This window comes from Macaca thibetana, chromosome 7 (assembly GCF_024542745.1).
Source record: "Macaca thibetana thibetana isolate TM-01 chromosome 7, ASM2454274v1, whole genome shotgun sequence".
Classification (NCBI taxonomy): Eukaryota; Metazoa; Chordata; class Mammalia; order Primates; family Cercopithecidae; genus Macaca; species Macaca thibetana.
Genome location: NC_065584.1, coordinates 31,220,505 through 31,246,943, shown reverse-complemented (window position 1 = coordinate 31,246,943; position 26,439 = coordinate 31,220,505). Strand labels below are relative to the sequence as shown.

The following is a 26,439-nucleotide window of genomic DNA, read 5'->3' as shown; positions in this document are numbered from 1 at the left end:
GCTCATGTCTATAATTCCAGCACTTTGGGAGGCTGATGCAGGCAGATCACAAGAGGCCAGGAGTTCTAGACCAGCCTGGGCAACATGGTGAAACTCTGTCTCTACTAAAAAATGCAAAAACTAGCCAGGCGTGCTGGTGGGTGCCTGTAGTCCCACCTGCTGGGGAGGCTGAGGTAAGAAGATGGCTTGAGCCCAGGAAGCAGAGGTTGCAATGTGCTGAGATCACACCCCTGCACTCTAGCCTGGGCAACAGAGCTGGACCTTGTCTCAAAGAGAAAGAAAGAAAGGAAAGCAAAGGGACTTGTCTTTTAAGATTTAGGAATTGAATAAGTAGAAACTCAGTGACCACAGATGGCATGCTTTGCCAGATATTCTCTGTGTGACCTTGGGCAGGTCACTTAACCACACAGGGAAATTTACAAATTTCCTTTGTCAAATCTGATGATGGTTCTAAATGGTTTTCTGAGTCCCTCCTAGCTGTAAGGTGCTATGAATGTAATGAATATCAATTTAAAGGCATTTGTCACAAAAACAACATGAGCTGCTGTCATCTTACATCCTCCACACTTACTGCATCTAATAGCTTTTGTCCACTTTCCTTTTGGCTGACTTGCCCACCTGGGGGTATAAGTATTGGGGTGGAAGGTAGTGAAGGGATGGCTTAGAGCTCTTGCTGGGCGTGGATTACAAACAGCCCCTGCTCTAGGTGAGCAGTAAACTAAATCATGATTGGTTGACTGCATTTTAGGCTTGAAGAAAGCCAAGAATGCTGCCCACCCCACTCCACCCCTGCACAGCCTGTTTTCTGGAGAAGAGATGACTTTGGCAAGGTCACACGGAGGAGTCAGGACCGGATCCCAGAGTTCTTTACTGTCCCACACTGCTGCCTCTCCAGTCAGAGGCATGGAGCCTGACCCCAGCTTTGGGGAGGAATCCATCCTCTGTAAGTGAGCTGAGGGCAAAGCAGGGAAAATGTGGGCCCCATGCACAGTGTGGGACCCAGGCAGGTTTGTCGGGAGAATCACAGGAGGAGCCTGGGCCTGCCGAGTTGGATCATGCCACTGGGGTGTCCCAGCGGCTGACCCTCATCTCTCCTCTTGCAGAGTCAGGAAGGAAATGAGAAAGAGCTTGCCCCAGGGCTCTGTGAGAGAAGGCTCAGGCAGAGGAAGGCTGAGAAGGCCTAGGTCTCCAGGAGCTCACTTCCGCCTGGAGGACAATCAGCTAGTGCCCAGAGATGAGGCCCGGATCACCTTCATGCCTGGACCTTAGAGGCAGAGATATTGTATGCAAGCATTAGCCTAGTGTTTTAACCAATGCAGACCCCAATTTCTCCTCATGTGCTCCCAGCGGCTTTGAATCCATTGCATTGGGCTGTGACGTGGTCTTTCTTTTCAGGCTGTGGAGAGGACTTTATTTTTACCAAGTGTGTTTTGTTTCCAGTTAAAAACGGTGCACCCACACAGAGTAAGGAGCCAAGGGGCCCCCAAACCCATCAGTGCCTCACCTTCTTCCTGGGCAGTGGCCTGTCACTCAGCAGGCTGTGGCACCCCACTCCAAACTCCTACAGGTTGGCCATTCATTCAGCAAAATCTTCGTCAAGCAACTGTGATGTACCAGGCACCTTTAGATGCTGGGGATTCTCTGGTGAACAAAAAGAGACATGGTCCCTACTCCCATGGAGCTTACAGTCTAGTGAGGGAAGGGTGGAGGAGGGAAGGGCCACTCATGCCAGTACACAGACAATTTTAAACTGTGATGAACTACCCAAAGCAAAGCGAACCACAGAAGGTTCTAGCACGATATGGAAGGTGGGGCCTTCTTGGTGGCAGGTGTAAAGACTGGGGCCCAGAGGGAGGGCAGCAGGGACCGTGGAGAGGAACACAGGGACCTGTAGGAACCTGTCATAGGATGCCTTCCTTGGAGGTCAAGGACTGGGGCCTGTTTCCTAACTGCAGCAACAGGACATTGGATGTGCATTTTACAAAGCGCTCCCTGGTTGCTGTGTGCCTGGAGAATGGATTTCAGCGGGGCAGAAAGGTTGCAGAGAAACCAGCCACTGAGGACTTGGTGAGAGATGATGGTCAGGTAGAAGCCAGGCTCAAGGGAAGCATCTCTGCACCCCTCTTTCTGTCTCTGATGAAGTACCTATGTGATTTTTAAAAATCGGAGGCTGCTGAGGGGCTACTGACAAAGCAGACATCTTCATCCGTCTCTCTGTGAGACGCCTTCCTGAGCCTTGTGCCCAGAGAATCCCACTCGTCCCTCCACTTCAGCACTTATGAAAAATCTCAGCTCTGTTTCCCAACCTGCACAAGCACATTTATCCAAGTCAAAAATCATCTGCGATCCTTCTGCCCACTCTCCCAGCCCCGGCCCAGGCGGCTGGCCCCTCCTGGGGTTTCTCACAACCCTCCCTGCTTTTATTCCTGAAGTGCTTGAACATTGCCTGCAGTTACACTCCATTTAGACATTATTTTGATGATAAAATTATGTCTCCCCCCTACTGTTCATTGTCTTCTGCAGAATATAGGAGAATAAGGTGATAGTCTCTCCTAAGGGCTTTTCCCCCCTTTTAAATAATTCTATACCTGCTCCTCTCCCCACACTCATTTGAATCATCAAATTGATTATTATCCCTGTGGCTGGTGCATCTCAAAAGATGAAAAACCCCAGAAGCAGGGCTGGGGCATAACTTACAGCTCATTTTGGTACAGTGGCATCCCATAATATTCAGGTTCACTGAGGGAGCAGCTGACGGGGATGCAGGTGCATTTGTAGCTGGGGATTCAGGTGTGTATTTCAAAGTGTGTACTTGTGCCTTGGAGTGGATGTGGCGGGTAAGTTGATCATTTTCACCACGATTGTATCTTCCTAAGCAGACAAGAATTTATTTGCTCATGTCTGTGTCCTGGGTACATTTCAGAGAGCTGCCAATGACTACAGCGTCACTTCATACATCGAGAGAACGTTTTATAGATGCGCACCCTGCATCTAACCGTATGAGAGTGGTGCAGAACTGACTGGCCCAGGTGATAAGAACTGGGAAGGGAATCTGTTTCTCTCCTGCCTTCTTGCTGTGCCTCACCTGCTGGCCTGACCCTTTGCACTTTTGCACACACAGCGCAGGGTTTGAGGCTGCCTCTTCTCTTTGGTGTGTGGGTGGAGAAATGTGACTCATTTTTAATTTGGAAAACAAATCCATTCCAGAAAGGCTGAGAGGTGAGTTTGCTAAGACCTGCCAGTTAAAAGATGGGATGGGGTGGCTGGGGGGTATGTAAGCAGCAAATCTCCCCCCACCCTGAGACCCACCTGGCAGTTGGACATTCCCCCTCCGCCCCGCCCCTCGCCTTGAACTGCGAGAAGGCAGACCTTGGGGCTCTAACACCCACTACTCCTACTGCTCAGGAGGTGGGGACCTTGCGCGCTGAGCGTCTTATTCCATTGAAGTCTCTCTGGCTCACCCCCCTCCCCCCACCCCAGCTTGATTCTGTCACTTTAAGTCCAGCCCCTGAGAGATAGCCAATAGGAGCCAAATCATACATCAGTCTCCCAGCCTTAAAGCTACAGTAGGGTTAGTGGGCTCCAAGTCTCTGGTGCCCCAGCCTCCTCCACGGCTTCTCATCCCCTCTGCCCGCTCGCTCCGGAGCGTGCGGATGAGTGGGAGCGCCGGCTCTGCGCGCACGGGTCTCTGCCTCCCTCTCCCCGGCCGGGGCCGCGTCCTCCCACTCTGCGTTCTCGCGCTCACTGTGCCCTGCCCGGGCTCGCACCTTGCCCGTGCCCTTCACTCGCTCTTCCGCGTGATTTCCCCGCCGCCTTTCTCTACCAACTGGGAATGCTAAAACGGGACTGATGGACGTGTCCGAACTCTGCATCCCGGACCCCCTCGGCTACCACAACCAGTAGGTGCCCTGCTTCTCGGTCTGTCTGTCCTTCTGCCCGTCCGGCAGTCTCTGTCCTGGGGATGGCCGTTCCTTTTCTGCACATTCTTGTGTAAAAGTGGAAGGGACTTCGGGGGGGCACTTGGGGGACGAAGGAGGGGAAAAGCCGCACACTTCTGGGTTTCTTTCTAGGGCATAAACCCGCCTCTAACTTTTTCCCGCACCCCCTTTTACAAATCCACTTTCGGGCAAGAGTGGCGCTTTCTCATGCACTTTCTCCTTTTCTCTCTCCTCTCTGATCTTGCTCCGGGGTGAGAAAATATTTGAGTTTTTGTGGAATGGAGCAAGAAGGGAAGAAGCAGCCCAGAACAGGTGCAGGGATGTGGTTGCAAGGATGTCCTGTCCCGTCGGGGGAAGCCTTCCCGCGGGTGCTTTGTTTTATTATTTCCATCCTGGAGACCAAAAATGATCCCGGCAAGAGAGAGAAAATCGAACGTGCCGCGGCGGTTTGGAAACTGCAGGCGGCCAGTGCCTCTCTCGCCTTGCGGTCCCCGTGGGGCGCCCGGAGGGTGCGCACGTGGCGCGGCGGATGCAGGGCGCCAGGGGGATGCGGACCCAGCGCTGCGTAGTAGGCAAAGTTCGCTCGCGGCTTTGGGGGAGGCTGCGCCCAGCGGAACAGACGGGCACGATTTCCCTGCTCCGAGGCGGCTTTGCGCTCGCGGTGCCAGAGCTTGGGGTTATCCGAACCGCGTAGGCGCGGACGGCTGCCGGGGCTGCGAGAAGCGACTCTCAGGAACCGCGGGTCCGCAACCCCGGGGCAGCGCGCCAAGAGCGCAGAGTAGGAAAGTGAATTGATCGCCCAAGCAGCGGGTGGTCAACCCGCGTGTCCTGTCCGGGCTCTCGGGGGTCCCACTCTGTCCACCTACGGTTTCCCTCCCGGCCCCGTCCACCGTCGCCGCCGCCTCACCTGCTCAGGTACCTGCCCCGGTCTCCTCTTGGGCACTGCGCACCCCACGGCGCCCCCGGCGGGTGTCCCGGAGGCAGGGTGTGTGCATGTGGAAAGTGGTCCCTCGGAAGGCTTAATAATAATAATAATAATTAATAAAACTCTAGGTTCTCACGGACAGCTTTTCTGCTTAACTTTGTGCTTGTCTTCCTCTTTTTTTCTGAGGCAAACTAAACTCTCTAAGTCAGCGTTTCTCCAGTTCCACCGTGCTTTCACGTGTGTACCACTCGCTCTCCCCTTCCCCCAAAGAACCACGACTACATCTCTAAAATATATACTCTGGATAATGTGGGGTCCCAGGAAGTACCTAACCCCTCTCCTGGCTGCACGGACCACCTCCACCACGGTGCACCCCGCTTGAGAGAGAGGGCAGCTGTCCACAGCAGGGCTTGTGTTGTTGACCAGACTGTTCCTGCTTCTAATTTGGGGATTTTTCCCACTCCACCCTCGGGCAGAGGGCCCTTTAGATGCCCCCAGAATGTCCGCAGAAGGCGCTGGTCTGGGAGAGGAATCCTTAATAATAATGGATTCCGATTTCCATCAGCTTGAAAAGTGGCTTTCACTCCTTTTAAAGGTTAGATTCCAGCTGGGGTGGGGATGGGGTGGGAGAACCTGAGGTTAGTGAGGTTGTGGACAGTTTTGGTGCTTGTGGAGTATTTCCTTACATAAAATGATCAAGTATGACAAATATTGGATATTTAAATTATTAAGGCTCCCTCTCTCCAGAGGTGACTTCTTTAGTTGAGCACAAAATACTTATGTGTTTGTCCCTGGCTCAAGTCATAGTCAATAAATATGAAAATTCGTATGAAGGAAGTCCATTCTTTGATTGTGCTTACCAGGAAAGCAAGGAGTGAGATGGAGGCTTTAACAGCTGGGTAATTCATCGAGTTGACGGCAGCCCTGACTGGAGTTTGAGGAGAAATATGGGCAAAAAGGCAATGTAAGGGAAGCAGCAGAAGGAAGTGAGGAAGCCGAGGTCCTGGGGGTCTGGGAAAGGTTTGAGATGGAAATCATTTATAAACTAAGCTTGACAGGGGTTTAGATCTCCAACCCTTCCTGGTTTCTTCAAAAAGAATTAGCTTCTCACTCCATGGGGCGCAGGAAAAGCCAAAAATACACCTGCCGTCTCCACCCAGGAACTGAGCACCCCTGTGAGATGTCATTTCTCAAAGCCCAGGACCCACTGGGCGGCAGCCCAGGCATTGGCGAGCTGGCCTCATCCATATATGTGCCGCCTGGGGAGGGTCCGCATGTGCGGTGGTGCAGAGGGGCATCATTTCAAGGACGAGCTTGTGGAGGTCTGGGGCTGGTGTCTGGGGGGACATCTTTCTGACCTCTACCCCACAGCTTTGTGACATAGCTTTAGAGCCATAGGTAGCAAAGTAACAGAGCGGGGGACTGGATTCTTTGGTTTGGTAGAAGGATAGTAGGACAAAGCCATTCATCACAGTGCCGGCGTTTCTAAGGGAACATACAGTGAGTGGGTTCGGGTACGCTCTGCTCACAGTTTTGACCCCTGTGGATTGGTTGACATTCCCGGACTTGAGAAAACCCAAGGGCATAGGGACTAGAGTTGAGGGAGGAGGAACTCTGTGATCCTCCCTTTGCTTCTAACACACAGAGAGCATTTGTTAATGCTGTAGTGTCATTCTCACTTTCCCAGGTGAGAAATGAACACACACACACACAGAAACATACATACCTTCCTACCTTGCTCTCCTTCATTTTCAAATGAAAATGAAGCTAATCCTGTAGCTAATCCTGTAGGTGACTCCATTACCCTTTCTAATCAATATTTTATGTACATATATGATCACCCAGAGTGGGAGGCAGCGTGCTCGCCTGTGTGTGCCTGTGTACAAATGGGTCCATGACTGGACCAACTGGAGACCCACCGCACACAGCCCAGAGAGCCAGGGGGCTGTCTTCCCCACCATTCGATGACCACTTCGCTGTTGTTAAAGAAACAAAGAACAAATTGTCCTGAAGGTAAAATATGTGAGTTCACACGTAGGAAAAATGCCACATGGTAATTCAGAGTCAGTGACCCGGAGAAAAACAAAGGGGGAAATTAATTTTTAATGGTACATTTAAAAATAAATCAGAGTGAGGACATTAGTCTCAGTTTTCTAAGGGAGGGGCTCTAGGAAATAAACCTTTATGTGCCTGTCACCCTTCTGGAGATGTGCGCTGCGGTGGAAGAGGATGGGTGATAGGAGGTGGGAGGTGTTCAGGCCTGAAGGCGATAAACTGGGAGGAGACATTAGGTCAATGTTGGAGGGCCCCGGTCCCGGGTAAGGCTCTTTCCAGCTCAGTGAGATCCTGACATCACTGGAAATTTCCTCTTGGAGTTTGTTACTTCCCCCAACCCTTTTCATTTTAGAAACAATCCTTTATTTTGCTGATAACGAGGATATATGAAAAAGATCTGTTTCTTAAAACAAACAAAACAAAACAAAAAAACACAAAGAAATAACCTGGCCACCAAACAGGAACCTTTTTATTCTATTGATTTGGAGTAATCAATAAATATTCCATTTAGTCTGGGAGAGGAGGGGCAGAGGGGACTTTCGGGGAAAGCACTTCGAAGGAGGTGGCGGTGACAGAGATTTCATGTCACATTCTGCTTTCTCAGAGCACCCCCGGCCCTAGCTCGGGGGCCCTTATAACTTTGTCCTGCATGCGCTCCATTAATATTCCTGATAATTGGACATTTTGCCAAGTGGTTTTTAAAGATAATCTAAACTCATTGAGAAAGTTTATACCCTTCCTCGGCCCTCTGCTGAATGCCTTTTTTCTTTTGAGCAAAGATCTGCCTACCTCTGATGGGCCAGAGGAAGGATGCGTGTGACAGAGAGACATTGAGGGAGTGTGTGCATTGGGGGTGGGTGGTGGAGTTGACCGTGAATGAGTAGGATTCAAAAGGAGACAGAATTCGAAGACGGTAGACAAGCAAGAAACAGGATGCTTTTGGCCTGGCTCTGCAGCGCCCTTCTCTAGAACTTGTCTTCCCAGGTCCTTTAAGTGACTTCTTCAAAATGATTAAAATTCTTTCTGGTTCCAAATTTAAGGGAAGAGATGGCAGATATTTAGACCATAATGTCCTCCTTCAAAGTAAAGCCCACACCACACCTTGATTGCCTCCATTCTGGTGTCCCCCAACACCTACAGGCCATGGTCAGGTCTCTGTCCATTTCTCTCTTAAGTGACACCCTCGAAATGCTCTTCCTGCTGAGCAGGAGCTCTGCCCAGAATTAGCGAGGACGCTGCACAGCTCCCCTGGGAGCTTCTGTCATAGAGTCTGGTGGCTCTTGACTGAATGTTACTGGGGTGGGGAGCCCCAGCTTGACTCGAATGCTCAACTTCTGGGGTCCTCCAGTGACACTACAGCCCCTAGAGGCGCTGCCAGTGCAGCGTCTAAGGAAGGACCCCAGGAAGCCAGGAGGGTACAAGCTGAGAATGGGCTGTAACTAGCCAAATCTGGTCCGGAATCTTCCTGAACATCCTGCCTGTTTGCCCTTGAAGCCTTTCGTTGATTTCTAGAGATAAATCAAAGACCTTTTTAGCATGTATGCACTGGTGACCCCTGATTGGGCTCTGTCTCTGGTGAGTTTGCCCTTCCTCAGCCCCAGCAGCCTTAGACCTCTGGGGACAGTCACAGACATGGTCTTCCCTCGGAGGAGGGGCCCATAGGCTTTGGGTGGCCCTGGTGTCCCGTGGCATGGGTGGGGTGGGATTATATCCTGATAGCCCCGTCGGCTGGTGTGGCTTCGTCCCTGTGCGGGGAGGTTGTGGTGTTTATAATTGCAAATGTAATTAGCAGACCAGCTCTGGGGGACTGGGAGGCTCAACTTCTCTGCACATCACGGTGACCCCTGTAATGGCTGGCCCGGCAGATTAACCCTCACAGGGCCAGCCTGCTTCCTGCCACTGGTGAGGCTGCTGACCTTCTCTGATAATGGCAGGGCTGTCCTGGGACCACACAACTTCCTCGGAGGGGTTGTCAGGGCAATGACTGGGAGAGGTCCGTAGTTGGTCCGTAGTGTTTTTTCTTCCCTAGGGCACTGGGCTGGTGACCCTCGCCTCTTGAGACACCGTCACCCTGGGCAGCAGGCTGTGCTGGGCCATTTCTTCCCTCGCGTTCCTGGCCACATGGGAAGGATGTGATGGAAGGACTTCGAGTGCATGCTGGTCATTTCTGTGGCTCTAAAGGGACTCATTGTGACTTCCATCTGGTGCTTCTGGGCTCAGCGGGCAGTAGCTTGTACTCACCCACCTCATCAGCTTCTTCTCAGAGCCAGCTTTGGGGAGGTGACTGTTCACTGGCTCCTGGACTCTGAGCAGGTGTTCCACAGAGCTGAACTGCTTTGGTGGTCCCACTCAGAGTCGTGAGGGAAGCTGGTCGTAGGAGAGCACAGGCTCAATTTGTTTCTAGGAACAGAGACCTCCCCAGTTAACCATCTAACAAAAAGACATCAAAATACCAGACAAGTGGGGAACATGGAGCTGCATGGTCTTTTCCCTCCTTCCTATGAGTGTGCTTGTATTTGCCTCTCTAGGGTGCCCTTCTGTACTGATCAGGATTAAAATCATCAAGGGTCCTAACAGGACCTTTCTTTATAAGTCATTGCTTAACAGAGTGTCAAGTCCTTCTGTGCTGCCAATAAAGCCCCTGTTGTAGAGGATGTTTCTGAACCTCGAAACATCAAAAGCCGTGTCCACCCCTAAGAGACTTTCCACCATGGGAAACCTGTGTGTGCACATGTGTGAGTGTGTTCCGGTGGGTAGTCCCCTTTTAGATGGGGGGATAGTGGACTGCTATTTAAACATGTTCCTGCTGCCTGCTATACCTCTTGCCTGGGCTGAGGTCTGGCTGTGACCACATTCCAGCAGGGGCTGCCGTGCCTTGGGATTGGTTCATCCATGGTGCAAAGGGGACTACAGGGGCACCTGCTAGGTGGCTGTCCCTCTGGTTTGCCCAGAGGATTTCAGTCTTAAGAGCCTCTCTGCAATTTTCTGGCCTGGGTAGGGCTGGGGCAGACCCCAGAGAGGGAGAGAAGGGAGTCCTGCCCTTCTCCAGGATAGCAGATGGCCACACTCAAAGGAGCATTTGGGCCATTCTGTTCCAGGTTCCCGACTTCCCCTTCTCTCCAGCCATTGACAGGCTGTAGCTTAAAGAGTCAACTGTTTTCTTAAATCAAGGAAAATCATACTGGTTAATCAGCCCATGGGACGTTTACTATGGAGTCGGACTAGGTGGAAATAAATTATTGGCTAAATGTTTTAAATTCAGAATTGTCTGAGTTTGAGTTAAAATTGTATAAATCTAAAACAAAAGTTTTCCTGGGACTTAGAGATAGAATTTTTTCGTCTTCATTTTGCTGTGCTTTTAAACCTATACACATTTTGGTCTAAAAGTTTCTTTTTTTAAAAAAATGTCTTTCTTTTGTTCCTTAGGACTTTAAAATATTCTGTTCAATATTGTCATTCAGAGTCCCCAGGACTAAACCTTTTCAGGGAATGGTTTTCTGGAAAATGTTATTTTATTTCTCAAAGTCATTTCATTCAGAGGTCAAAAGGCAGTTAAACAAACTCCAACAAGCCTTTGTTTTTATCTTCTGATTTCAAATGTGATCAATTTTTATTGAAAATCATATCAGAGACCTCTCCTACCAATTATAGTGGCAGCCAGCCTCATGCCTGACCATCGGTGTTTACTAACTTCCTGCATTTAAATTGTCCGAATGTGAAGTGTCCAACTGAATTCAATCTTTTCTATCAAGGAAACGATGAGTTTAAAAACCCCAAATACCGAATGTGGCTTTAATTTGACTCTTTTATTTTTAATGGCTTGAATTGACTTGAGTTCATAAATTAGTGTTTTTTTGTTTTATTCTTTTTGTTTATTCATTTTGAAATTTTTATTGTATTTATGTTTTTGGCATTTTCGTCTGGCTTATGCTTTAAAAATGACGCCTGATAAAGGGTTTTTGAGCATCACTGGCCTTTTCATGTGTTCTTGGTTTCTGAAGGGCGAAGAACAAGGAAATACAGGTGTAAGGAAATGCTATAGGAGAGGATGGACGGGGTGAAGAAGGGTGAGCTTTTAGATGAGATTTCTCTCTTGTTTTACAATTTAGCATTTTCCTTTGTCTTCATGTTTCCCCTCTATTTTTATTCCAACTTGCTGTAGTTTGCTCTTGTCCTTTTATCCCTCCTCGACTGTTTTGGAGGAAGGAGTATAGGTGTGTGGTCTGCCTGAGTGTGAGTGTGTGTGTGGGTGGGGGGCTGGCTGAGCTGTTCAGAGGTGCGGAGCATGATTAGTTGGGTAAAGTCCCAAAGCAGAATGCCTATAATTGGCCCCTCTGTTCTGATTCTGCCATCAATACCTTTATCCATGGTCACTGGCTGGCTCACGTTTTGTTGGAAAAAACAAGAAGGGTATAGACCTGCTGTTTAAAAGCAAATTTCAGGTGGTCTGTTTGTTACCTGAGGAGTGTGGTGATAGGGGCTGCAGGTATGGGTGAGGATATGAAGAAGCACTAAATTTTATTCAAAATCAATTTTTAAATCCCTCTCCTCATGTCACCGCCTACGCTTGGAACCCGAGTTTGGGATCTTGGTGATGCACAGTAAATGAGCTGTTGTATGCTTTTGTTTTTGTCTTCCTAATCAATCAGCAAAAAACATTTCCTTTTGATGGTGAAACAGGAGTTCAGCATGCAGAGTGCAGTATTTATCCTCTTCCTTTTAGCTTCACTCTTTGTCATTTGTCTCTTGGGTGTGTTGACATTGTCTACCTAAGCAGTCAAGCTAACAAGCTTTGGCAGAAAGAACGCTGCTTTTACAGAAATAGTAGCAATTTTAATGTGATGGTTATAATAATTATGATTACAGTAATCACAGCTTGTACCTTTTTCTCCCCAAAAATCGCAAAGCAATTCTCATAACCATTTTTCTCATAGTAGCTGGATGAGGGTGGCCGTTTCTTGCTCCCAAACATAAATATCTTCGTGCAAACATAAGCATGCAAAGGCTGCAGGTTTGCATGTCTGAATTCACCCATGAGCAAAAACTCTCTGGTCTCTGAATATGAACAGGCCAGTAGAGGAGAATACGGTGTTAACCCCCGGCCCCCCTGAGAAATGCTGGGTACTTTGCCTTTGAACGAAGACGGGAGAAATGTTTCTTGTTAGTGATGCTGTGCCAAGTTTGACCCCACTACCGCCAGCTTCTGTGCCCCGTGCCATGCTCTGCCTCCCAGTTTCCCCTTGCTTCTTGGTTCCCCTGGCTGCGTTCTCATGAGAGGTTTGCAGACCAAAGGCACAGAGCGGACAAGGGGGGTTATGACTTGGCGCATATGAGTATCTGGGAGAAGAACTGTGTGAAGAGAGAGGCAAAGTCACCTCTCCACCCTTGATCGCCTTCTTGGCCATTTGGCTTCTGTAAGGCCGTTGTCCCTGCTCCTGAGTACCTCAACCTGCACTCTGGAGGTGATTAGAGGGAGGTCGTCAGGGAACTGACCTCTCTGAATTTCCGTGACCCTTCTTGTGATGCTTCGTGGCGACTCCCAGACCTGAAGCCTGCTCACCTACAGACCATGCTTATCTGTGCATTACTTTCGAATCTGACAATGCTTTTATTTCCTCTCTCATTTCCTTTTTTGTATATGTATCGTGGAACGAGGAAGCAGCTCTGCTTCACCTAATATTCCAGGGTCCCCTAGCTGTCTGTATTTTTTTTCCACCTTAGTGTTCTTACTCATGTTCTTACTCAATTCTTTTCCTCAGGAAAAAAAACCAACCAAACCCCAAAGCTTTGGATTATTAATTGATTATTAACTGATTTAACAAACAAAACATTCCACCCCCAAGGAATGCAAGCAAGACTCTGGCTGTGCTGCTCAGGTGGAGATCTGCTTTCCCCCTCAATGGGTGAGAAATGTTATAGCTTCAATTCCCTTGTTGGACCCTGAGTAAAAAATTAATTCATGAATAATAAAAACCAATCAGTCTTGTTGAGTTTAAGAAGGATTAGGAGAAAGGGTGTTTTTTTCTTACAGAGAACATTTGGAATCTGTGTGTCACTGTCACCGAGAGTTTGGGGGTGGCTTGAGGGGTGCCTTTATACACGGCAAATGAGCTATTGATTATCCCGAGTATAACGCATCTTCCTCAGTTGTAAGGCCAACTTACTGCTGACTGTTACGGGGTTCCCACCCACTGCTCTCCCACCATCCCGTACTCCAAGCCAGTGATAATTCACTGTAATTAAGACAGTTTCCTGTGTAAGTGGCATATAACCAAATAGCAACCAACCTGGCTTTGCATTATGAATAAGGCCATTTGTTGATGGGATGGAGTCCTTCTTGGTTTCCCTCCCCTTTCTTTCTCAGGAAGCAATTGGCCAGAAATTTACATGCTTTTCCCAGAACTACAGAAATTAGATGTGTAGATTCTCTTTTCAGTTTCCACTAATAGTATCTACTTCCCAGGGTTGTTTTGAAGATTTAGTCAGAGGACAAGCACTAGGCACATAGTACGTATGCATGAAATGTCCAGTGTTACTAATTTTTTGATGTTATCTTTGGGACATTACTTTTCATTCATTTGACATAATCTCACAATTATAGTCTTCCCTAGCAGTGAGACTGGGTGCTTGAACTGACTACTTTGTTTAATGTGATCAATATGACTTGCGTGTCAACATATAACACAAGGGGATTAAAGAAGGAATTACAATTTGGGGTGGAGAGGATGAATAGGAAATTTTCCTCTGAATGAATCCCTGTATTTTCAGTAGGGCTGTCCATTAAAATACAGGATACCTAGTTAAATATGAATTTCAGATAAACGCTGGTATCTTTTTTCGTGTAAGTAAATCCCATGCAATACTTTTTAAATCTGGCAATGCTACCTACCCATAACTGTTCTTCTTAAATTAGTCTGATAAGAAACACATTGCCCTTATTTTTTTTTCTGCTTTTGACCAAGCCCCAAAGATTGATTCTATGTTCAGTTTTTAATTTTTTTATTTTTATTTATTTTATTTATTTATTTATTTATTTATTTATTTATTTTTGAGACAGAGTCTCACTCTGTCACCCAGGCTGGAGTGCAGTGACATGATCTCGGCTCACTGCAACCTCTGCCTCCCGGGTTCAAGCGATTCTTCTGCCTCAGCCTCCTGAGTAGCTGGGACTACAGGTGTGCACCACCACACCTGGCTAATTTTTTTGTATTTTTAGTACAGACGGGACTTCACCATGTTGGCCAGGCTGGTCTCAAACTCCTGACTTCAGGTGATCTGCCTGTCTCTGCCTCCAAATGACCATCTTTAACATGTTACCAATATGAACGTGTTAGGCTGGCCGTGCCCTTAGATAAGGCAGTGGGTAAGTTCCGTCATCCAGATATATTGATAGAGTTACAATGAAGTAAATAAATCTGCTGAATGAGGTCTCCTAACAGCACCCAGGGCTATTGAATTTTGCCTTAGGGAGGAACAGGGTAAGTCAAGTCTTTTTGGGAACCTGTCTGTGCCTGATGTTTGCCTGACAAACTGGTTGGGGTGCTGGACTACCAGAACCCGAGACCCCAGAAACTGGAAGTTACCCTTACCTCACCTTGGAGGCCAAAGCAGCAGCTCTCTCTACCTCCCCACACAAGGACCGGAGGCTGACCCTTGGGAGGGTCTCCCAGGAGGCTGAGGGGAAGCAGCCCAAGTCAGTGTTAGGTGGTGGAGCAGGGAGGATTAGGACTCCAAACCTGAAGCAGAGCTAGTTGCGAGCATGGATGAACCGGGGCTCGCCAACAGGGTACCAGCGGACCCCAGCTTCCCCTCATTCAATTCTCGGAACAGCACAGTCGCACAGTCCTGGTAAACATCACCATTGTTTTAAGCCTGGTGCCCTCACGGCCCAGGGTACGGGGAATGGAAGAGCTCTAGAGCCCCCTACAGGCACTGACTGGCACTGCACCCCATGGGTGACAGTTCTGTAACAGAGCCCTCCCTTGGTGGGAAGTTGCAGGGAGAATCCCAGGGGGTGAGCCTTCAGAAGCGCAGGAGTGAGCTCAGGACCCTGGCTTTAGAAAGCAGCTGTGGTTCTCATCTTTCCGAGCCCTGCTCCATGCAATTTAGCACTGCAGCTGCCTTGTAGTGTGGTATTCCTCCCAAGCCCCAGCATGCACACATGCACACCTACGCACAACACACTCGCTGCCTCCGTGGCTTGCCTGACCTCCAGATGGACTGGAAAGTGCTCAGATCTCATTCGGTCTGAAGAATGCCCTCCAGCTGCTGGATATGCAGAAGCCGTGCAGCCAGCGTGATTTTCAGAGCCGGATACTGGTGTTCAGATGCTCTTCTCCAAGCCACCTAATTCTCTGCGGGATCATTTTAGGATTTGATGTAAGAAAAGTGCCTGAGGGTGGATAGGAGAGCTAAATATAAAGTGTAAGGCCAGAGATGGGTGATTGTAATAGTAATAGTTGTAGTAATTGACATTTATTGAGTATTTACTGTGTGTCAGGCTTTGCCTTAGAATATTTCGTGTATGAAATCATCACTTCCTCACAACAATCCTAGGAAGTAGGTATTATTACCATCCCCCATTTCACAGGTAAAGAAACTGAGGTGCAGAGACATTAAGTCATTTGCCCAAGGTCACACAACTGACAAAGCTGGGATTTGCACAGAGGCAGTCTGGCTGTGTGCCTGCACTCCTCACCCCCATATTATGTGTCACTCATTGCATCTAGAATTTCAGCTTCCTAATTCCTGCCTTCAGAATGCCCCATCTAACACTGTGTGGATCTAACACTTGGGCAAAGTTTGAGGTGGGGGTGGAGGGGGAAAAGACCAAGACCCATGTCTTGGTTCTAAAAAAAACAAGGTGGAAGAATCGCTGCACAGAGTCGGACCTCTCATCCCCCAGCTCAGCTTCCATCCTTGTCCTAGGCACAGGAGAAAGCTGTAGAAAGGAACTTTTGGTCTTACTGACATCATCCTCCAAGGGCCCATGCCCAGCCTCTGGAGGCCACCCAGTGATCTGATCCCGTCCACGCCTCTCCTGGAGTCTATCATAAACATATTTTGAAGCCGACTTCCCTCTTCTCAGCTTGCATTTTCTCCTGTTCCATGCCTTCCCACCATTCTCTTATTGCCCATTCTCCAACGGCTCCCAAGTCTGAGTCTCAGTGCCCTACCTTGGTGCCTGTCTTGGATTCCTGCAGGCACCACACAGCAGCACGTGCAAAATCCCGCAGGCACCACACAGCAGCACGTGCACAGCATCACACTCCAAACCTGCTTCTCCTCATGTCTCTTGAGGCAGGGACCCCCCCAAGCCAAGATATGGAGCATATCTTCAGTTCTTCCCTCCCGCTCTTCATTGTTGAGTCCCCTCCTACATCTGGAAAACTTTTACCTATGTATACACCTCAGATCTGGCCCTTCTTATATTGCTTCCCCCTACTCTGGTCTGCTTAGCAAACTTCTATTTATCCTTTAAAACCCTGCTTAGGTAGCTCCCTCTGTGTGAAGCCATCCCTGACTTCTCCCTGGGGGAATTAGTCTCTCTCCTTGCAGCTGTTCTCTGTGTCATGCCCCTGACTGGGTTACAATCTGTTGGATTTGAATATTTGCTTATTTTTTCTCCTAGATCATGAGGTCCTAGAGTCCAGGCTTATCTCTATGTCCCTGGTGACACAGAATAGGTGTTTAATAAATGTTGGTCGAGCTAACCTGAGGGGATTGGAAGCAGTTAAAGGGGAGCCCTTGGGGGAAAAGAGAGAGAATAAAGGGCCTAGGAAGAGGTAACCAGGAGAGCACTGGTTCTGCCACATCTTTTGCCCTGGTTGAGCCATGGAGGCAGCTCTGGCTAGGGAAGCATTATATCCTTCTGGGAGGCAGTCTAGTGTCGTGGTTAGGAGGAAAAACCCTAGCTCCAGACTGAGTTGAAATCCTGGTCCCAATGGTGTGCTGGAACCAGCTCAAACCAGCTCAGAAGAGCTCATTGTTAAATGTTCAGCAGTTTTGTGGGCTGATGGTCAAACACAATCGTTATTAAAAATTAAATGGTATAAACTTATAGTTAAATGCATTGTATTAAAAACAAAGGTAATAGATACCACTCCTCAATTCCTCATATCTTAGTACATTTCACTTTACGTTCTTGCAGTCAATTTACACCTAATGTATAGTGAAAAAACCATGTGATGCTGAGCTGCTGCCTGTCTCTTCCCAAGCCTGCATTCTCTGATGACACACTGGTAGTTTGCAAACGGCCTTGATGGGAGTATTTACACCACAGAAATTGGCAAATGCTACAGATCTGCCTTCCCCCAGCTAGTTGTTAAACATTTATTACCACACCACTGCATTGGCTCTGTCACATCCCAGCTCTGTGACCCCAGATAAATGACTCAATCTCTCTGTGTCTCAGATTCTTCTTCTGTTGTGATCTTCCACGTTGGATTGCTGTAAATATTAAAAGTTGATAAACATGGCTGGGTGTGGTGGCTCACACCTATAATTTCAGCACTTTGGGAGGCAGAGATGGATGGATCATCTGAGGTCAGGAGTTTGAGACCAGCCTGGCCAACATGGTGAAACCCCATCTCTACTAAAAATACAAAAATTAGCCAGATGTGGTGGTGGGTGCCTGTAATCCCACCTTCTTGGGAGGCTGAGGCAGAAGGATTACTTGAACCCAGGAGGTAGAGATTGCAGTGAGTCAAGATTGCACCGCTGCACTCCCGCCTGGGCAATAGAGTGAGGCTCAGTCTCACACACACACAAAAAAATTGATAAACATAAGCTACTTATAGCAGAAATTGGTACACAGTAGGTGCTCAATAAATATTAGCTCTTTTTAGTATTTCTTCTCATTGCTCCAGTCATGCCCCTATCCAAATTCTATGGAAACAGATGATGTGCCAGGTAGGGGAATGGAAGTTTTATCTCTAGAGCGTAAGGTTCATGTCTTTTCCTTACAGGACCCCTGTGTGTGGGATTTAAGTTGAGGAGCTAAGTGCAGGAAGTGAAAACCATGAATTTTCCAAGGGGAAAGACCCTGATGGAGAGATATGCTTAAGCCTCCAGGCGTGAGAGGATTGTGCCCCAGGCCCTGTGAGCAAATGAGGCCACAGAGGCACAACATGGTTGAACAGGTGAGGCAGGCACAGGTGAGGTCAGGAGAGGAATGGAGCAGATACCGAGAACAGCCAAGCTGCAGCATGAAGGGAGCCTCTGTGTGTGGCTGCAGCGGGGTCCCAGGACCCTGCAAGGAGGCAGCTGCCCTCTCTGGAAATGCTGGGCTGTGTGGTCATGCCCATGAAGGCAAGGGCTCCTCTGGCTTTGCGAGTGGAGAAAATATTCCTGGCCAATCCCGAGTTGGAGCACACACTTGAGGTTACATTGGCCGCATTGTGGTTTCTTGGGATGCTACAGCAAAGTGGGAAGGTGAGAAGATTTGGTCTGCAGCCTCCAGGACAGCAGAGGCCAGGAAAGAGCCAGACGGGGTTTGGGCTTTTCTAGACTCCTCCATGGAAGGTTCCCTGGGTCCCAGCCAACACAGGCCCCTGGAGTGAGGATTTGCACTTAATCTCTCTGTTACCTGGAAATTGCTTCAGGTTCAGACCTTTGCCATCAGAAGGGGCAGCTCAGTGACTCAGATACACACAGTTCCCAGCCCAGCCCTTTTTCCAATGGTAAGTGCATTACAAGCCCACAGACCCCTGGCAATACATACATCTGCATGCTGTACAGGCCAGAAGCTGCAGCTCATTGCTGGGGTCTCCTGTTCTTTGAATCCCTGGTCTATAGACAAATGCCCTTTGGAGTGGCCTTCCCAAGGAGAAAGCAGCCTTGAGAGTTGAAGCCCTTTTTCCCACCTCACTATGGGAGTCTTTCACTTTACCCTGAGCTCCTCAAGGGCCCATTTGGTTCTGATTCGTCTGCAGCACAGGGTCAGTCATGGAGGAGACTTCAGTAAACACGAGGTAGAAGTTTAGATACATTTTGAGAAAATCTGTGCTTTGGGGAGAACCACTGGTGGGTTACCTGTTCAGTTGTATAGGTTGTTCACTGTCCAAGAGTGCCTGGTTGAGGAGGTGGGTGGGCTCTGAACCTGGTTATTCTAATTCACAACAAGGCACACATGGCTGAGGCATGGGGGTGAGTATCCAAGGGGTTGAGGGCCTAGAGGGGGCTGAGGAACCACCTCGCCAGGCTCCAACTCATTAATTGGGAGCAACTTCCTACCTAACCTGTGTCTGGACTCTCTGAAGAACTCTGTTTCTTTCTGCCGGCACTATCCCTGCAGCCTTCCTGTAGAGCCTGATAGCTCTTCGAAGGCTTTCTGTTCTGAGTAACTGCAGTACTTAGCGGGTCCCTGTGGCTCTCAGCAGGCCCCAGGGCAGGGAGGGGCCTCCGGGCCCTGCTCTGGCTGCTGATATTTTGGGATGTCCACAGAAGCAGAGACGCTGGGGCACTGTGTTCCTGAGTCAGAGTGCAGAGTGGTGTGTGGGGGAGTGAGCCAGCGGCCCTGGCAGGCAGGGGCATATCCGAGAAACAGCGCCACAGGGTCCCTGGGCTCTAGGAGCCTCTGTGAGTAGATTTTGGGGAGTGCTAGAATTTATCAACATAGAGGGGAAGGAAGCTGCTGTTTTAGCATTTGATGTCTTTGATCTTTACAGTAATACCTAAGTAGGGAGTCCTGTTCCCCCTTTACAGAGGTCTAGAGGAGTTGAGTGACTGCCCAAGGTGATGCAGTGGATCCACTTCAAGAGCCAGGATGCACATTCAAGTCTGTCTGCCTGAAATAGCTCAGAATTCCAGGGGCCCAGAAAACCCACTGTTTCTATCACAGATCTCTGTCTTTCCAGGCCAACCTCCTGATGTTTCTCCCAACACATTAATGTGGTCTCAGGTTGAACTGTTCAGTTGACCCTGGGCTCAGGAAAGGGGAGTGCAGGCCCTGAGACAGGCATGTGGCTCGGGGGCTGCCACCAGGGCCTCAGTGGAGGCTGTGGAGAGGGTCAGGACACCTGGAAGAGCCAGTGTTGGGATCTGTTCATGCCGTGCCGAGAGAAGTGCTTCCATTTGCCAAGAAAGAATGAGGAAGAGGGAAGGGCGGGCCCACCTCCTTGCTGCTCCCTGGGTCAGTAGCCCTTCACGGCCACTGGCCTTCACAGAGAAGAGCCACTTGGGGGTGGTCCGTATGTGTGAGCTGGAACCCAGGGCCTGTGGCCAGCCCTGGGAAGGCCTCTTGTGGGCATGTGGGGTGGGGAGGCACCGGAGGCCAGTTTCCTGTGCAAAGCCTTTGGGGCATAGCAAAGAGGGAGGCCTGCTTTGGTCTGTAAGGTGCTGTAGCCAGGATCTAACACACGTGGGCTTGGGTTTGTGGGTTTATCTCCCTTGTGTATTCTTTGACCACGCAGCTCCATGCCTGGCCAGCAGAGTGCTCGCAGGAGACCCTGTAGGCTTGACATGAGGCCACAGTCAGAAACCTGATGGGCCCTCCCCTAGAGACCTATTGCCTGGGGAAGTGCCCCCACCGTAGCTCCAGTAGACGCCCCTACGTGCAGTCTTGGCCACCACCTTGCTCACAACACTCCTCTCCATGCCCTGCAGCCTCCTAAGTCTTTCCTCTGTGCCAGCTACTTTTGCATGGCAACGATAGTAATAAAAATAGTCACATATGGTCAGGCAATGGATCTCTTTTTTTGGTCTATAAGTATATTTTATGTTAAAAATTTTACATTTTATGACATCAAGACTTTGCATGAAATACATTTACTGCAAAGAAAAAGCATTACCTGGGATCAGAGCAGTCACGGAACATAGAGGCCCCTGGCAGCCAGGAGAGAGGTCCCCTGGTCTGTGCCCAGGTGAAGAGTGTGGCCAGGTGCCGGCAACTGCAAGCGTTTCCAAGCAGTTGCCCATGTCCAGCAGATGCCTGCAAGACTTGAATCAGAGGCATTTTTATGAGAGCAAGAGGACCTGGGATCCCCAGGATGGCTGAGGCAAGGGACTCCACGGCTGCAGTCTTCTCAGTAAGAACACCTTGGATTCATTTTTTTTTTTTTTTTTTTTTTTTTGAGACAGAGTCTCATTCTGTCACCCAGGCTGGAGTGCAGTGGCACGATCTCAGCTCACTGCAAACTCTGCCTCCCAGGTTCAAGCGATTCTGCCGCCTCAGCCTCCCAAGTAGGTGGGATTACAGGCATGTACCAATACGCCTGGCTAATTTTTGTTGTTGTTGTTGTTGTTGTTTTATTTTTTATTCTTAGTAGAGTTTCACCATACTGCCCAGGCTGGTCTGACCTCAGGTAATATGCCCTCCTCAGCCTCCCGAAGTGCTGGTGTTACAGGCATGAGCCGCCGTGCCCAGCCTAGAACACTTTGGATTCTAGTTTTAGTACTTCCAGTTCCTGGTCACGTGGATGAGATCAGAGATTGTGCCTGTAACAGGTAGACTTGGCCACTCCAGGCAAAACTAGCTTCTCTTTGATGCTAGGCTCTTTTCTTTTTCCCCATCCTTCTTTCTAGCCCTGTATCCCTGCCTCTGTCATCCTAGGCCAGTTTCCCTGTATTTTTCTCTTTGCTGATGCTCAAGATGATAGTAATATTTGCTAACATCTTCTGACTGCCCACTATGAGCCAGGCGCTGTGCAAAGTGCATCTTGTGGCTACTCATATGTTTTGCCTCCTTCTCTCTTTCTGGGCCTTTTGTACTGAAGGGTATCCCTGGTATCCCTTGAGCACCTCATGTGGCTAGTACTCTCCTCCCCAAAGAGGACACAGCCTGTGGGGACTGGGAGGGAGGCTCCTTGGCTTCAGCGCCCTCATTTTACAGATGAAAAACCTGAGAGCTTGAGCTGATGAGGGGCTTGGGTGCAGTTCTGCAGCTTAGGTGCAGAAGGAAACCCAGGGCTTGGCCTCTTTACCTTTACCCAGAGCTGTCTTGCATCTTGTGGATGCAAATCATTTGCTGTCAGCTGCATTAAGGGCCTCTTTGACCTTCGGGCTCTGAGTACCTAAATGGTGAGCCTCCGGCCAGGCAGTACAGATCACTGATGTGACTGTGACTGTGCCAGTGTCACTGCATACCCACCTCAGGCCGGGCAGGGCGAGGAAACTGCAGGAGCCACGCAGAGCCAGAGGAGGGCCGGACAGACTGACACAAACCATTCCCATGTGAGAAAATTAAAAGATAAAAAGAATTTTGATAGAGGGAAACTGGTAGGAGGGAAGATGAGCTGGCCGTCTGGGCGAGGTGGCCTCCTTCACAGGTTTTGCTGCCGTCATCTCCCGATGTGGGCCCGTGGGTCCCTCACTTCTCTCCCTGGGCCATCCCTTTAGGCTGTTCTCTGCCCTCGGTGACCTCAGTAGGAGCTCTCCATTTCGGACAGTCAGCCCCTTGCCCCGTGGGAGGAGGAGATGGAGAGGTAAGAGCTACATGAGAATTAAGCCGTGTGCACTGTCTGGCTCACGCTGGCCTTCCGGGGGCCTCATTCCACGGTCGGTACAGAAATAGGAATGTATTGCCCTGCTGCCAGGCAGCATCCCAGCTACTCCAGCCTGTGTCCTAGGTCAGTGCCTAACTGGCCATCCCGGCTCCGAGGTCACTTGAAGGTCTGGCAGTATTACCATGGATCTGAACACCGCTGGCTCCCCAGGGACTGCAGCAGGGTGTGTGGAGGAAGGAGTCCCTCCTGACTCACGGCCCACACTAGAGGAACACGAAGGAATAGACAGCCCCTGTGTGGTGCGGCAGAGCAAGCAGGACCTTTGATGTCAGACAGGTGTGAATTCAGCTGACAACTCTCCCTTGCTGTGTACCCTGGGGCAAGTCACCTAACCTCCCTGCGCAGGCTGGCCTCATCTGAAAAGCAGGAATAAGAATCCTTCTCTTACAGGGTTGCAGAAGGATTTAATAAAATAATGCTTGCAAAATGCTTTTATGCAGGGTACTGTCAGCCTCACAAAGCCAGAGATACCCCCACGCATTCTCTGTAAACATGGCTATGGTCATTCAAAAGAAAATTATAAATTCATTTTAAAGTATTGCTAAATTAGGAGTTATGATATATTTTTCCACCTAATGAAGACTGAAAGTCCAAGATTATGATACTTGGTACTTGGGGTGGGGGGGCGTGATCGAGAAATGCTTTGGCATTAAAAAGAGGCCTTCAACCGGGCATAGTGGCTGGCACATGTAATCTCAGCACTTTGGGAGGCTGAGGCAAGTGGACCACGAGGTCAAGAGTTCGAGACCATCCTGGCCAACATGGTGAAACTCCATCTCTATTAAAAATACAAAAATTAGCTGGGGCGTGGTGGTGCGTGCCTGTAGTCCCAGCTCCACAGGAGGCTGAGGCAGGAGAATCCCTTGAACCTGGGAGGCGGAGGTTGCAGTGAGCCAAGATCACACCACAGCGTTCCAGCCTGGTGACAGAGCGAGACTCCGTATCAAAAAAAAAAAGCCTTCATAGGTTCATGTGGACTGAGATGAAAATACAGGCAACATAGAGTTGAGTAAAAATAAAAAACAAGTAGCTGGACAGTAGATAGAGTAAAATCACATGCATGGCTTTTTAAGCTCCAAATGCTGGGTATATGATTTTGAAACTTGTGGAAAGAGATATTAAAGAAAACCTGTCCTTTGAATCAGCTGTAGGGAATGGGCTTAAGAATCCTGGTATTGGGAGAGATTTTTGCTTTTAACTTTGATTCTTTTGATTGTACGTACGTATTCTATAATGAAGACAATTTTAATGTGTAAGTTAAGGGAACCAAGTGTGAGCAAACAAGCCAGCAACTAATAAACCTTCCTAAGAAAAACATTGAAATACAAGGGGTCCTTAAGAAAACTTGGAAGTCGGCTCTCTGCACAGACAGCCCTCTAGAAGCTGGGTTCTGACCCTGCTCCAGCTGCCTGCCCACCAACTGCCCTGGCCCCCTGTGGTGCACGTCCTACCAAGCCTGCGCCTCTGCCTGCAGCAGGACAAACCCAGACAGAGGCTTAGCCCGGAGGCTCGACTCCCGGAGCCAGCGCTGGCGGCAGATGCAGCAGCCGGGCTCGGCCTGCATTGGCAAGGGTTGGCCTCACCACCGGATTCTCTCTCCACTTCACGCCTCATGGAGCCAGGCCGAGGGAGTCGCTGGAGGATCGTGACTGCCCGAGTGGGTGGCTGCTCACCTGCCCAGGAAGCCATTCATCTTGTGTCTCTGCGGTCTCTCCTCCCACGCCAGCCGCCCGGGCACGGACTGACTCGGGAAAGGACATGAAAGGGTTCCTGGGCTTCACTCCATGGTGGACCATGACCCTGGAAAATACCATCTGGCTTTTCTGTGTGTCTTCTGACACCAATTCCCCAGGTTGGGACACTTCAAAGAGAGTGTATCTGGTGATATTTCTAGTTGTTATTCCTTTGGCTGGGCCTTTGGATTCAGGTCACAGATAGGGCTCATACCTCCAGAGGCTGCCTGTGGGGCCTGAGCACCCCATCTTACAGATGCCTCAGGAGGGGGCTTGTAGAGGTGACCCAGGACCCCCTAGCAGCCAAGACTCCAGTCAACGGCACCCAGCAGGCCAGTCCCCCAGGGCCAGTCTGGGCAGCAGAACCTACCGGCATGACCAGCTCTGACTTTCTTTCTCTGCCCTCTGATGCTGCCCATGCAAAGCAGCCAAAGTGCCAGGTACCCCATCCAGGGTGTCAGTAATGTGTGGAGTTTGACCTTACCCTGGGAATCTCAGCTTCAGTCACAGATTCATATTTTCTTTACGAAGGCTGGGCTTGCTGGCTTTAAAGTAATTCCAAAATAGATTTATTGGACAAAATTTGGACAAAAATTGGGAAAAAATAATTTGGGGCAGGCCAGGCATGGTGGCTCATGCTTCTCATCCCAGCACTTTGGGAGGCCAAGGCTGGAGGATTGCTTGAGACCAGGAGTTCGAGACCAGCCTGGGCAATGTAGTGAGACCTTGTCTCTATTTTTCAAAAATAATAAAACATTTAAAAGAATAATAGTTTGGGGCAAAAAGGGGGACTTCTGATTAACTGGAGGTTTGGTACTCAGAAATGCACTACCTCCTGAGCAGAAAGTTGCCTGTGGCAGGAGGTATGTGCATGCAAAGCTGACCTGTTTGGAAGGTTATAGAAGATACAACAGCAGCCAGGGGCTTGCAGTCTCTGTTGCACGCTTTCCCCTTTTGAATAAACCCTTTTGTTTCATATCAATGGGGAACAGAGAATGGGCACATGCAGGGCCTCGCTGGATATCCTCTCACTTTTTTATGTCTAGCCTTTCAAACATGGGGCAGTGCCTCCTACACCAGCTTGTGCTTTGTTGGAAAATTCGTTCAATAGCCCTGCTAACTGGCACGCATCGAACTATTTCCTATATGCCAGGCACAGTGTGTCGTGTGTTACCCAGTTAGTACTTTTGAATCTCACAACTGTCTTGCAAAGTAGGCACGTGCGTTTTCCTCGTATTCCAGGTGACAAAATGGGAGCTCAGAAAGGTTGAGGAGCACCCCCAGAGTCACAGATCTAACACAAGGCAAAGCTGCCATTTAAACCTAGACCCACCTCCAGAGTCCACTGTGCTGGACACACCTGTGGAAGACAAATAGTTCCCCCATATTTCAATCTCTCGCTCTGTTGGAAACTGAGTCCACTTTTTGTTATTGCTTCCCCCATCAGAGTTCAAAGGCAGCCTGGAAATGAGGTGGTCTCTGCTTTGCTGCTTACCACATTGTCACCTTTCATTTGTATTTCCCTAGAGTAGGGAGACAGTGCCCTTTCTTGGCAGGGTGCGGAGGGTGGGAGGAGGGTAAGGCTGTGGGGGAAGGGGTCAGAGGAGAGGACTGCCTCTCTAGGCAGTCAAGGGAGCATACACATGGGGTAAGAGGCTGACTGGCATTGGGCATTGCATTCAGGATCAACCATTCCAGGTCCCAGATACACATGCTGATTGAATACTTGTGACAACCCTCTGAGGTAGAAGCTCTTCTGCTCCTCCTTTTACAGGTGTTGAAACTGAGGCTGTGTGCCTTGCCCAGGTTGCTGAGCTAGTACATGGTGGAGTCTGACTCCAGCCTAGGTCTGCCTGCCTCCTAAGTTCCAACTCACCACCACCATCCTGCATTTGATTCGGTTCAGTCTCTGTCTGTTGAGGGGACTGTAGGAGGTGACAGAAAGGATGCAGTTGCATAGGTGGTTTAGGGATTTTTTTTAATCCTCATTTTCCTGATGAAGACCCTGAGACCCAAGTGTCTTGCTGGACTCAGTAAGTTGGGGACTGAAGCTACCACCTGTCCCCTGGCTGCAGCCTGCCTCTTTTGCAGATGGGTCCAAACAGCAGATCTGGATGGTCTGAGAGGGAAGGTCCCTATGGTTGTGTGAAGGGGAGACTGGGATGGCTTGCTAGTGAGCTGTGTGTTTTAACCAGTGCATACGTATCTCTATTTAAAGAAGTCCTATGCTTTTGACAATCCATCAGGAAGCTCCCTGTGACAGAGTCCAAAGGTTTCTTGGTATT

The 26,439-nt window shown here is 49.4% G+C and overlaps 1 protein-coding gene across 2 annotated transcripts in view; it reads left to right on the top strand.

The window, feature by feature from the left end:
- The window catches only part of ESRRB (estrogen related receptor beta), a 191,386-nt gene that overhangs the window by 60,226 nt on the left and 104,721 nt on the right, over positions 1 to 26,439 (top strand). Inside the window, exon 1 of one of the 2 annotated variants that reach the window (XM_050798837.1) lies at positions 3,529 to 3,899. The exons of the other annotated variant lie outside the window; for it this stretch is intronic. Within the exon in view, the coding sequence (XP_050654794.1) occupies positions 3,850 to 3,899 (50 nt within the window). The 5' untranslated portion in view covers positions 3,529 to 3,849. Of the gene's footprint in view, positions 1 to 3,528; positions 3,900 to 26,439 lie in introns of those variants that run through there. 2 annotated transcript variants of the gene reach the window in all.